The sequence below is a fragment of the Emys orbicularis genome, chromosome 12 (genome assembly GCF_028017835.1).
Source record: "Emys orbicularis isolate rEmyOrb1 chromosome 12, rEmyOrb1.hap1, whole genome shotgun sequence".
Lineage (NCBI taxonomy): Eukaryota > Metazoa > Chordata > Testudines > Emydidae > Emys > Emys orbicularis.
Genome location: NC_088694.1, coordinates 6,187,174 through 6,200,296, shown reverse-complemented (window position 1 = coordinate 6,200,296; position 13,123 = coordinate 6,187,174). Strand labels below are relative to the sequence as shown.

The 13,123-nt window shown below is 43.1% G+C and overlaps 1 protein-coding gene across 1 annotated transcript in view; it reads left to right on the top strand.

Moving 5' to 3' along the window:
• Positions 1–10,588: 10,588 nt before the first annotated feature.
• The window catches only part of COL20A1 (collagen type XX alpha 1 chain), a 94,125-nt gene continuing 91,590 nt past the window's right edge, over positions 10,589–13,123 (top strand). The window contains exon 1 of the mRNA XM_065414696.1: positions 10,589–10,664. Coding sequence (XP_065270768.1) covers positions 10,589–10,664 — 76 coding nt within the window. The remainder of the gene's footprint in view (positions 10,665–13,123) is intronic.

The following is a 13,123-nucleotide window of genomic DNA, read 5'->3' as shown; positions in this document are numbered from 1 at the left end:
TCTTTAATTAAAGATTATGTCATGTAATTTAAACCTCCAGGAATACATCCAACCAAAATTGGCAACCCTAATAATGATCCCGTCTGGCCTATCTATGCAATTTTCTCGATTTCAGTTTGCTTTGGGCATTTGAAACCACTTGGTGTGTAACTAGTTGGGGCCTGGTCCAGAGTCTCTTGAAGCCATTGGGAGTCTTTGTTTATTTTGGTGGGCTTTGACTCAGACTCTTAGTTGTATGGGTTGGCCTGCCACACAGCACCAGAAAAGAGAAGATTGGAGCGGCACAATTTCTTCTTCACAGAAGCCATGTTGGTTTATCTTTTTCAGATCTGGTTGTGTTACAACATGGAATCATAGAATCGTAGGACTGGAAGGGACCTCGAGAGATCGCCTAGTCCCCTGCACTCATGGCAGGACTAAATATTATCTAGACCGTTCCTGACAGGTGTTCGTCTAACCTGCTCTTAAATATCTCCAATGATGGAGGTTCCACAACTTCCCTCGGCAATGTATGTCGATTTCTGTTCATGTGCTAGCCATTGAAAGGGACACAACCACACTATTAGCAATGGTGATGCAAATCCTAGTGGAGATTATACATGCGCAGCCCACTATGGAGTGAATTAGATACAGCATGTTATTAATCATAACAAGAATCTGGTCTTCAGTTGACCGTGCATCATGCTGACAATTTGTCCCTAGGATTGCTTGAAGTGAAGAGAAATTAGTGATGTGTTAAAACTCCGTTCCAGGGTCCATCAGTGGCAGGGCATTTGTGCCAGAGAAATCTGATTCTAAGCATTAGGGATAGAAACCTGGCTTTATAGAAGTCAATGGAATTTTTGCAATTTTATTTCATTGAGGACAAGATTTCACCCTGTTGGATTGAGAGTCACTTACTCAGCAGCTGGGTCTAACGAATATTTATTAAGGCAAAACACTCAGAGTAGTGATCAGTTACTCACAAGCGGGAAGCTTATCAGGACGATCTAATCACAGTCAATGAGACAATAAAGCTTCAACCTCCCTTTGTTACACAAACTTATTTATAACTTTTTGTTATCTTATACATATGTATTAGTCTCTCATTTCCACATTAAATCTCCTCCTCTGTCAGTACAGGTTTAGTGTGAGTTCAAACCGGTCTTTTCTAGCTTATTAGTTACTTTATCTTTTCTTGTCCTCTCAAACATGATTGCTTAGCAATTTCTTACATGTGCACAACACTCAGCAGGATTACTCTGCAGTTTCTTACACATACACTCTTCTACTTATGCTTACGCTGTTAAATGTTATCAGAACCGACTCTTCAAATCTACAACAGGCTTCTGTCAGTCCTAAATATGCCTTCGCTCCCAACACTTGTGAGTTAATTCATTACTGGAGCTGGCTGGGAAATGGAATTTCTGTCCTGGGAGGGTTGGGGGAGGGAACATTTCTTGGACTCTTTTCATCCCGGAATGGGACAAAAAAGCCAAAAACTCAGTTTTTTTTCCAGACCTGAAATTCTGCAATATTTTATTTTGGGAACACTGAAAGATTCCTGCTGCATCTCTGACATGAAATATGCCCAGTCAGCTAGCCAGGCAACTAGAGAGTCCAGAAAGCTTGTCTATCAGTCAGGTGAGCAGCCCAGTAACTCACTTCATTTGGGGCCTAAATTGGAGCTCACCTTCTGAAAATCTGAGCCTGATTGTAGATGCTGAGGACGTGTAAAAATCTGTTCCCAAGTGTGCATCATAAATGGACATGGCTGTAGAAATGGCTGCTCTATTGATTTACTGCGGCCCCTTGCATTGCCTCTGCTGTTGATGAAACACAGCTATTCATTCCCCTATCATTGGTGCAGCTAGCATAGGGATTTGTTGTGATACCGTTCAGCAAATCACTATAATATCGGACAGCAAGATATTGTAGTGGAGGATACACAGAGGTCCTTGCAGGCACTAGAGGGAAACTGGGCAATCTTTCAATCCATTTATCAAGATGCTGGCAGTTCCCATTTCCAGCCAGGTGAAATAAACCGCGTGCAAAGAAAGCTGATTGGTACCCAGAGCATCTTAATAGATACACGCGTTTAAACTCCAGTTTGACTTGGATGCATAAGTAGTGTGTCAACTCTGGGATCTACTCCAAACTGTAGGGTTCTCGCTAAGTGTAGGAAAGGCCAGTAAAGGTCCAAGTTGTCAGGTTCCCATGCAGTGATCTTAAGGCAAGTAGAGAGGGATACCATACTAACCTTTCTTTGGATCCAGAACTGAGCGCAGAGGCCCAAAACCAGTAATGAAGTTTTGATGTGGATCAAGATTTTTTCCCAAAGTTCAGATGAGGGTGGGACACAGTGTTCCATTTCACACATACTTTTAGTTTTAGGATAAACAGTAGCAACTATAGGCAGCTATTAAAATCCATGGGAGTTCCAAGAAAAGTAAATTGCTTTAGTTAAAGGGAGAAGTGGGTGGATTACAGTGAAGGAATTATGAAACACACTTTGTTTTCTTTCGATAAGTTTGAAGCTGTTTGTTTCAGTTTTTGCATGAACTATATTATATTATAACAATTTGTGTAATATTAAAAGTATAAAATAAAGCACTTTTATGTATTTTAAATATTTCTGAAATGAAACTTTTCAGAAATTTCATTGTGTGGAAAACTTTTGCCTTTTCATTCTGATTCAGGATGAAAGAAAATTCCAAAATGTTGGAATTTCCCATGCAATGGAAATTCCAAGTTTTTCACCAGCTCTAATTGTGACACAATAGGATAGTGCCGCTGTTAATCACTGGAGATCTCTTTTAAAATCTAATCTAAAATTATAACACAGTAAGGATGTCACTGTCATCTGATGTATTCTGGGCAGTGGGTCCAAACTCCAGACCTTTCATTGAACCTCGATAGTGCTGCTGGTGGGAGAAGAGGATTCTTTCAGAATAATCTCTGGTTGCAAACCTGACTCTATAACTTTGGCAATGGGTCAGATACAAAAGCTGACAGTATTTCACTAACACTACTGTTTTCACAGGATTTTGGCCGAGAACAGTGTAAATCTTGCGAGCGCTGCTAATGTTGTGAAACTTCCACAATTTGGGGCCAAAATTACACCCAGCAGTTAATAAGACTTCAGCAGCCTCAAACTCTGTTCCCACAATTCAGGTCCCAGGCTTGCAAAACTTACAGGTGTGCTTAACTTCGCTCAAGGACATGCAGGATCAGGGCCTCTGAAACGTTCAGGCAACTTAATCAGATGTGGAAATGTCCAGCTTGAAGCAAACTCTAATTCTGAGTTAGTAAAATGCAAGGGAATTCCACCTTGCCTTCCTTGCTGCACTCCCAAGAAATTCATAGATCTCCTCCTTGCTGGATGGTTAGTATTTGAGCCCTCCCAAAATGCTTAACAAAATCAAGCTTGGTTTGCAGAAAAATAAAATAATCTCTTTTACAAACCAGGTTTGATTAGCCATATGTAGCAGTCCAAATCTGAAGTGTTGTTCTGTGCTTGGTGCGTAAAAAGGGTGGGGAGAAATCAATAGTGCATTCTCTCTCTCTCTCTCTCTCTCTCTCTCTCTCTTTCCCTCTGTCAGCAGTCGAGAAATCTTTCAACTATTCTGAGAGGCGGGCGAAGTGCTGGCTTCCTTTGTCAGAGATCAAGAATGTAGTCGGATTCTTCGCACCTCCCCAGCCAACTTCAGGGAAAATAAATTGAAAAGCAAAGGTTTGTGACAGATCCTTGTTGGTTTCGAAGCTGTTTTGATTTTTCTGTGCTAGGCTACAGGGGGCTGTATTGTTTTGTAGAGTGTGCTTTTTTGCCTGTACTCTTTCCTTTCTCTTGACAGAATAAAGAACTTTTATAGACCTGCAAACTTTGTGAAACTCCCACCTAGTGCATTGACCTAGCCAAAGTTTGACGGTTTTGTACAGTTCTCAATTCCATAGCGACTGTAGGTCCTGAAAGCTTAGAACTTTGATCTCTTTAAGGTGAAGTAACTTTTAGACTCGCGTTATCCTGTGATGAAGTGTAAATTCCCCCAGAACTGACAGGAATGTCTTTCTTATAATCATTTGATGCTCTGTAAATAGCGAATGATTCCATTAGAGAGTGGTGGACATTAGAAAAGGAACCCAGTTTTGATCTTTAGTGAATTTTTTGTGGCACACAACCTGAGGGAATTTCTTATGAGGAGTGAAGTAGTTAGAAGGGTTTGTTAGCTCACAACTAATCCTGGTTGTCTGGATTGTTTTTCCCCAGCTGTTTCTGTGTTTATATGCCTGTACCAAACTGATACTAAGCTTATCTATGGTTTGGGGAATTTTCACGCTGTAAGGGAACCTAGTACCTTAGCATTCCTTTGAGGTTTTTCTCTCCTAATCTTTCTGCAGCTTCCAAGTCCCTTTAGAATCCTATTAACAGCATCTTTAAATTCTCTTCAATTTACCTGTTGAACATGGTGAAGGTAAATATAGGAGCAAAATCAAAGGTGCTAAGTGCCTTGCAGGGGGTGTGAGAAAATATTGGTTTAGAGGAGTCCTGTCCCTTTGCTCGTTTTATACAGCACAACATGCAGCCCCAACTACATAATCAAAAGTGTGGCAGGTGCTGGAAAAGCATCCCACAAAATGTTTTTGATTCAGTGACTAGGCATTTTTCACCAAAAAACCCACACTTTTTGTTTTTTTCAAGTCTGATTTTGCAAATGTTCCAGTCCTGAGATAGCAAGTCACCCCATGATGCTAAGCAGGTATCTCTTCCTGGGATCTGGAGCAGGTGACTGACTCTGGAAGGTGTTTGGGAAGCTTAGAACTAACTGAGTTTACCAGCTCCAGGTGTGTCAATCTCTGAAGGGAAATTCCACTCGGCCAATGATGCTGGCTTTACCTGTCATCTTCTCCTATGAGTATCTTTGTGGTTTTTCTCATGCAGCCTCTTGTGAATGGAAAATCCTCTCTGAACTAGGTCATAACACTGCACCTTCAGCAGAGCCACTTGAAAAGCATGCCAATTTTGTAGAAAACCTAATTTTCTTTGGTTGAAAATAAAATTTTTGAAAAACTTCTATTGCAAACTTGGAAAATGTCATCCGGCGCTAACCTTCAAATCCCACCCCAAAATGCACTTGATACTGATGGGAAATTGCAAATTGACAACGGCTGGGGGAGAAGGTTGCTAATATAAATGAATTCAATATTTTTAACGATCAGGAACCAGCTAAGCTAGACAATGTAAATTCATGCTCTTCTTGCTGGCTCTTCTTGCTCCTGGCTTCATCCCTTCCTATTGTTGATGTTAGCTTGTTGCATCTTTTTAAACTAGACCATCTATGATTTTGTGGCAGGGACACTTTCCTGATGCATTTGTGCAGCAGCTAGCACTCTGAGCCTGATTGGAGCTTTTGAGTGCTACTCCTATATTATAATAATGACAATAGTATTATTATTAGACCCACTTTGAAAGGTGGCATGTTCCCACACACAGGAAATCCTAGTGATGGGAAATAGGTATCATGTGCTCTATGTACGGTCCATGAATTCCTTCCCGGAGTAAATAATGGGAGAAAGGAATCCACATGCCGGAGGCTCTGTGCTGTCAGAAGGGATGATGTCATATTGGTCCTGTCAGTATCTTGCACTCACCTCTGCATGGCTGAATGCTTACCCCATTAATGGCAGAAATAAACAGGTGGAATAACATGGGAGGAGGTTTGCTGTTCAGCAGTTAACCCTTAGGGTCTGAAATCTCACTCACCTGCTGTTGGGGGAGGGATAACTGCCTAACTTTCATCCACACTTTCCAGCTGTGGCTCTCCAAGCACTTTACCCAGAAGCTCAGTATTGTTGTTTTCACTTTACAGGTGGGGAAACTGAGGCACAGAGGTGACGTGACCCACCCAAGGTAACCCAGCAGGCCTGTAGCAGAACCCAGGTCTCCTGAGTCCTAATCTAGTGCTCTATGCACTAAGCCATAAGGACGCAGGTGTACTTCTTACCCTTGGGTTATTTTCTGAGTCAACACTTGATAAACACGATAAATATATTACTCCCCCCACTGAAGCTTAAAGGTACAATCCTCTGTCTGAATCAGAATATTGCAATGGGCTTGATCCAACACCCATTAATGTAAACGGGATTCTTTATATTGAAAAGCATTATATACGAGCCAGGTGTTATTAATTACTTTGCTTTCTTTACCTAATGGACTTTGGATCCAGCTTAATCTTTGCTGAAGTGGAGAAACCCATGTACAATTCAATAGTATTCCTCGAGATGGCATTCTCTTTGCCGCTGATCTTCCTAGCAGAGCTATGGGAAAGATTGCTGGCATAATAAATAAAGAGCAATTAAAAAAAATAGTATTCCTAATTTTAATTCAGGGCCTTTTTTGCAAGTCCCGAATTGTTGGCTTTGCATCAGGCATTCATAAAAAGGTGGGCTTTGCATTTTTTGATATGAAGGTTGATCTTTACCTCAACACAGTTTCAAAATGTGGATATTTTTCCACGAAAATATCTATATAAAATGGAAATGAGAAGCAAGATGCTGAAGCTTTCAGATTTTGAAGGCAAATTGCAATTGTTTCACACAGCCGAGTGCCTTGCAATGAACACAGTCACTGCAGGGGTGTAAGTTAACTACCATATGTTGCAACTTGCATGTCTTTCCATTGCAGCATTTTACAGTTCCTGGATTAAAAGTGTAGGAAATTCTGGCTCACCTACCATTTTTTCCTTTTAACTAATGAGGAGCTGACACAATTGGTGGGAAATAGAAATTTGTCAGAGGCCACTTTGTAACTGTCCATCATCTTGTACTAAATTGAAATTTTGCTGTAGAGTGAATGGTAGAACTAGTGTATACAACCTGTCTATGCCAAAAGTAATAAGACTGAACAGCGTGGCTGTAGAAGTGGCAGATGCTGATTATATGTTGGACTATGTGAAATGAGGCCAATAGAATAAACTTTAAACATAGGGACCATGAGACATTGGGCCTGGTGTTCCATCACTTGAATTGTTTTTTCCCAGTTGGACCTAATTCACAGCCTGTTGAAGTTGATGGGAGTGCTTCCATTGACCTCAATGAGCTTTGGAGGGGGTCCTTTGTCCTGATTCACACCAGTGTCAGAGAGGAGAATCAGACTCTTGGTTCATAAACAGTGCTCTCACTTACACTGCTGTAGATTCAAAGCCGCTCTTTAGAACGCCAAATAGAATTTCCCCCTTGGTCTATAGTTGGAACAGTTTGTCCAGGGATACCTCAGGTTCTTGCAAATCTCTTTATGTTGTGTGAAGGAGCAATGAGTCAAGGCCATTATGTCTCATGACTGTGGCAATGGAAGCGGGACTTGTCACTATCTGATGAGAGCAGTTGAAATGGACTGGGTAAATAACCCACCAAATGTTTCCATAAGAGAAAAATCCCTCCGTTCTGCATGAAGATGCATTCCTCTTATGTTAGAGAAGGGCCTGAAGTAGGAAACCCAGATCCATATTTTGAACCCCTGTCCCAAATTCCAGGGCTGTCTGGCTTCAGGGTATTGGCATTATAAGGAAGGAACCAGTCAGAAAATTCAGGTCTGGATTCATATTAAACAACAGGTTTGGATCTGGGGGTTTGGCTTAGACCTTTCACTTCAGATGGTCCAGTTTAGAGTTCAGATTGACAACTGTTTGCCCAACATGTGAGACCATTATCAAAGTGAATTAAGGACTCGCTCTCAAGATTGGCAGGCACAAAGTTGGCATCTCCCCAGCTCTTTTAAATAAAACAAACAAACCACACACCCCTTCCCCTGTATTTTAGCCAGATGCATGTAATACCTTCAGAGGGAAATTGACTGGTGGTATGAAGGGCCAGTGTTCGGATCTCCCTTGCTGTTACAGCTGGTGGTAAAAAAAAAGTTTTGTTTTTCATGAAAAGCTGAGAGGGAAACTGGAAAAAAAAATCATTTTCACTTAAATATCTTGTGGATTTTTTCAGGTTTTCATTGAAAAACTGAAAAAAATAATTGTTCATTGCCTGAAGCCCTGCAAAATATTGAGGAAAATTGGAAATGTTGTCAAAAAGCCTTTGTGTGTTGGTGGTTTTAATTTTCTTTTACAAAACAAGTTTCGGTGCAAAGTTTAACAGGTTCTACTGGCTGAACAGGGGCTGTGTGGGGTACTGCAAGGGACCCTGCACCAGCCCTACAGGATATGGGTGCACTGCGGCTGGGACCTGGCTCAGAAGCCAGCACCAAGGGCTTAGTGCAGGACACTGCGGGACCATGGATCTGGGTTTATGCAGGTCTAGTGGCCTCTGCTCCTGTGCAGCTGGCCTAGAGGAGATGCAGTGGCTATTCCAGCCTATCCAGTAGCAGTGTTATTGGGGCAGCCCAAGAAGCAAAAAGTTTGTTTTTCTATAGGACCTACATAAATGACAATTGGTTTTACTTTAATATTTCTCAGGAATAAAACTGTGGGTTTAAAATGTTTAAAAATGGTTAACTGGGGATGAGATCTGGATTTTATCCCCCAGAGGCCTGTAACATTTTGAAGGCCCTATCCTGCAAGGTGCTGAGTGCCCTTAACTCCCATTGAACAAGGAAAACAAAGGATCAGGGTCTTAGACAGTGCAAATATATGGCCTAAAGCACTGTTGTTATAATGGTCCTTTGATTGCACTTCTCCCTTCCTTTGTGCTGCCCAGAGAACCTGACAAGCTCATGATCTCCTGCTGCCTTCCCTGTGCAGCCATGCATCACGCTGTTGCCCTTCTACCTAATGAGAGCTTTGGCGAGAGAGAGAGTCAACAAATTGCTTTGAAAACCCACAAAACACCTTCGGGGAGGGGGGGGGGGAAGAAGAAGAGAGGAATCAAAAGAAAGTCCTCGCTGGCACCGGGGCAGAAAGCGATACATAAAGAGACGCTTGCTGTCAGGCACTGATTGTTCGGAAAGCTGAAGGAGCCGGGATGAGATTGCCTGGCAGTGCAGGAAGGCAAATGGAGGCATGCAAACCGCTCACCGAGCAAGTCCTGCAGTGACATGACTGGAACTGATAGCCTCCCCCGGGAGGAGGTGCTTTGCTCTACCTTTGTCATCCATCTTGTGAAGCAGAAGGCATTGCTGAGAAAGGGCTGATTGCACTGTATAGGAATTGGGTACCAAGCGCTATATACTAGCGGGATTGCTCATATCGCTCTGCAGCCAGCCTCTTCCATACTGCTGGTGTTGTTTTGATGTGGGAGCGAATAGTCTGTGTGTATAGGTGTGCAGGTTCCCCACGATGTTCTGAGGCACGAGCAGCAGGGGGATTCAGCATCTGTGAAATTGTAGGCTGCTTGTATAGCGACGTCTGGCTTTTTGAATTGCTGGTTCCCTAAGCCCCCAAAGCACGATAATTGCTCATTCAGCAATGGCAGAGTCAGGCAGCACCCAGAGCCCATCCCAGGTCTTGAGTTTGTGGAGCAGGCATCTCTGAACTACGAACCATAAAGCACTCAGACCAAGGATCTGCCGACATTAGGGAAAGACTCCCACTGACTGGGTTTTGGCTCATAAGCCATAGCACGGGCGCAGGAGCTTGCACTGCAGGTCTGTCCGTCTGTCTGCATCACGAATGGTGTAGGATTGAAGCCCTGGGTCCATGCAGACCTGGATGTGGATCTGAATTTTGTCGCTGTCACTGTTTTAGTTGTACAAGATTCTCAATCCCGTTCCCGGAGTTTTGCTTTGAGTTTAGGGTTTGAACACGCATTGAAACCAGGCAACACCTTCAACTTTGAATCCAAATATTCCTCTTCTTTTCAACCCTGCTCAGGAGACAAGTCAAAACAAAAAACTATCCAAATGTGTCCCTGGTGTAACATCAGTGAAGTTCTGCCAAGAATTAACTTAGCCTTCATCTCTGGCCTGCCGGCGCTACAAGCACAATCAGGTGTGTGATTATAAAGCTGCGTCCCTTCTGCTCCATCCTCACAACAATCGCAATGTCAAACAATCTGTGCTTTGAAGAGTGTTCATTGAATAATGCTTCTCTTGTGGGCATAAAGTGTGGACTTCCCCACCCCTTATATTGTAGTCCAGAAACCCGAGAGAGGTGCTGGGTTATTCTGATGTAGCCGTGTTTTGACTTTTGCTGTGATGATTGGGAAAAAATATATATATTTTTTTTATTTTCAAAAACCCAGGCAATTCTGAATTCAAAATTGGCAATTTTGCTGATGATACATACACTGCAGCAGACTAGAACTGCTTTTCCATACCTGTATGGGCTTCACAGTGCTGAGAGAGGATAAAAAAAATGTTTAAATCAAGCAGATATAAAGAAACACGGGGCCAAAGTCTGCTCTGTAAGCTGTGTTGAAACTAGTGGTGGTCCTGGAGGCTGAATGGCTCATCGTAGACGGCATCAGTGCAAACTTCATTACACTGCCCGTCAGTGAGCCCCTCAGTCCAGTCTTAGGGCGACCACTGCTCGGCGTGAGAGGGGAGCATTCACTCTTCTGCCTATTTATCAACCAGGGAGCCAAATTAGTCCATGCAGTAAGTGCGGTTTTGTTTGTTATGTGGTTAGACATAAAGTGCCTTTTCCTCTCCATATAGGACCAGGACGTCATGCTGAGTCACAGGTCCTTCTTGTTTGCCTGCATAACCTTGGCGAGTCATGTCATAGGACACGTGCATGGTCAAGGTAAGCAGGGGCTCTCTGATCACTTTTAAAATAGGCATTTTTTAAATGTTACGGGAGTGGCTGTCACCTGAGCTAAGTTAACAGATCTAGTTGGTCCAAGGCCCTGTACTCAACTTCATCACGTTTCTTGGTTTGTTTGTAACCCGATAACTTTTGAACACTGTACCTGATCAAAGTGTGTTTGTGTGTGTGTGTGTGTGTGTGTGTTTGTGTGTGTGTTGGGAAGGGTTTCAATCTGGGGTTCAGTTTTGATCCTTTATACAGAGAGACCCAAATGATGGAATTTGGAACCGGAGTCAAATCCAATTCAAGCCATTTCTGTTTTAGATACCTGGAAGTACTGACCCAGAATCCCAAAATGTAGCCCCAGAAAGACATTGTTTGATAGGAGAGGCCCCAAATCTGAAAGGCAGACACAGTGATGGGGAGGGTTGAAAGGGAATGTTCTTCGTCTATCCACACTGGAGAAGGGAACCCTGTCCTAACCCCCTGGTTTTGTTTTAAGAATGGGACTAAAACTGGTATAAACCGTCAGCAGCCAAAACGCTGACCATGTCCAAATTACATTGGCAGTTTGCAAGGTTTCCTCATCAGTGCAGAATCCATCCTGTTATTTCAATGCCAGCTAAATTGCTCTTTACAGTGACATCCATAACCGAGTGTCTTATTACCAGAGCTCTCCCCGGTTTCCTGCAAACAAAGGTCAGCATTAAAAAAAAATGTCAAGGAGGTGTCTTGCTTTGTGGCATCTCCCGTCTCTCTGTGCTGGGGAGAGAGGGAGGGATACTTCAGTTCCTAAATATAGTCCAGTAAGTCCCTTATATAAGCATTTAACAAAGGCTCCCACACAGAGACTTATTATGATTTTGCCTCTTTGACCTTGCACCGCCTCTGGCTATGCAATCCCAGCATCTCCTGCCTTCTGGTAACAGGCACTAAATGGCTAAGGGTCTGCATTGTCTGAAGGCACTTGAGTGCCAGATGGATTCAGGTGATGTACCCAGGTGTCCCACTTTAGAGCCAGGCTGGTTCCCAAGATGCAGCCATTAATAAAGGACCCTTCATATTTTCAATGCTATTGAGTTGTTTAGGCCTGAGCTGTCGCAGTACCACAAGAAAGGTTAGCGGAACTAGTCTGAACACAACTCGGATAACTACGCAGCGGCACAGAGCACATGTGCTCCTAACGTGGATCTCTATGCCACCTGGCTGGCTGGCGGTAGTGCTGGATAGATGATCAGGCGGGTAACTGGAGGAAGGTAATTCATGTGGTGAGGGGGAGTTTTAACGTGCTGTTATGGCCAGAAAAGTGGTTTTAAAAAGTTATGGATCCACTTCCTTTGCTGATGAAAATAATCACTTCTGCTGGTAGCACTGGAGAGCCAGTCCAGCTACTGGAGGGAGAGCTGGAGTCTATTCTGGTCTGTAGAATTGCTCATGAAGTTCCCGTAGCATAATTATTACTTGGGATTGAGGAATGAGCAGGGAAAAGCTTACGTTGACTTTTAACAGCTGAAGCTGGGTTTGCAGGCCTGGTGGTTACGCAAACCCTCTTCTTTATTTTTACTTGTAAAGCGAACAGTTTTGAAGAAGAAAACACAGAGAGACAACGATGAAACCAATTTCCCACCAAACAGGAGTCCAGGGCAAACTAAGAGTAAATATACCTCAGAGAAAACAGGCAACGTTATCAAACATAACAGAAGATTTAAGTTGAGGACTGGGATAATAGCTATATAGCAGATCAAATGGAAGCATGCTAGACAGACCTATCTAAAGAGTCATAAGAGAGGTCATGAGTTAGCTTCATTGTCTTCATCTTTATTTTGGTCAAATGTCCCTGTCGTCTCTGACAGACTCTGTTAATATTTATGCTCCTGGACATAAGCAATAAAAGTTTAGGGATGCTGATGTTCAAGGCAATGAGTGTGTTATCCTAGTAGCTCTTATCAGTGACTGTGAGACATAAACCCAACTATTAGAAAGACCTGCTAAGCCTATGAATCCTGCATCGATAGTTACTGCCCCAGCTCAGTTCTGGTTTTCCTTCTTTCTTTGTGTCAGATCAACAGCAGGGCAGCCTTAGACAGATCACGCCTAACCTAGCATTGCTCAGGTCGCCTCTGCCCCCATTTATAGTGAAACTTCCATAACAGCTGGTGGATTACATTGGTGTTATCTACAGTCCAAGTTCTGGTCCCTGCATAATTGCCAGAGTAAAGAAGTTGCATGTAGGAAAACGACACAGGCTAGGTCTACACTGCAGCTGGGCGCAGCCTCCCAGCCCAGATGGAGAGATCTGTGTTATAGGGCTCAAGCTAGCATGCTAAAAATAGCTGCGTTGGACCAGTGGTGTCATGATAAAAAAGCAGTGGGTAAATTAACTCTCTTGGTGTTCCACACAGGGCAGCGGCAGGGTGGACACTCGGGTGGAGAGGTGCCCTTAGTTTGAATTGGGT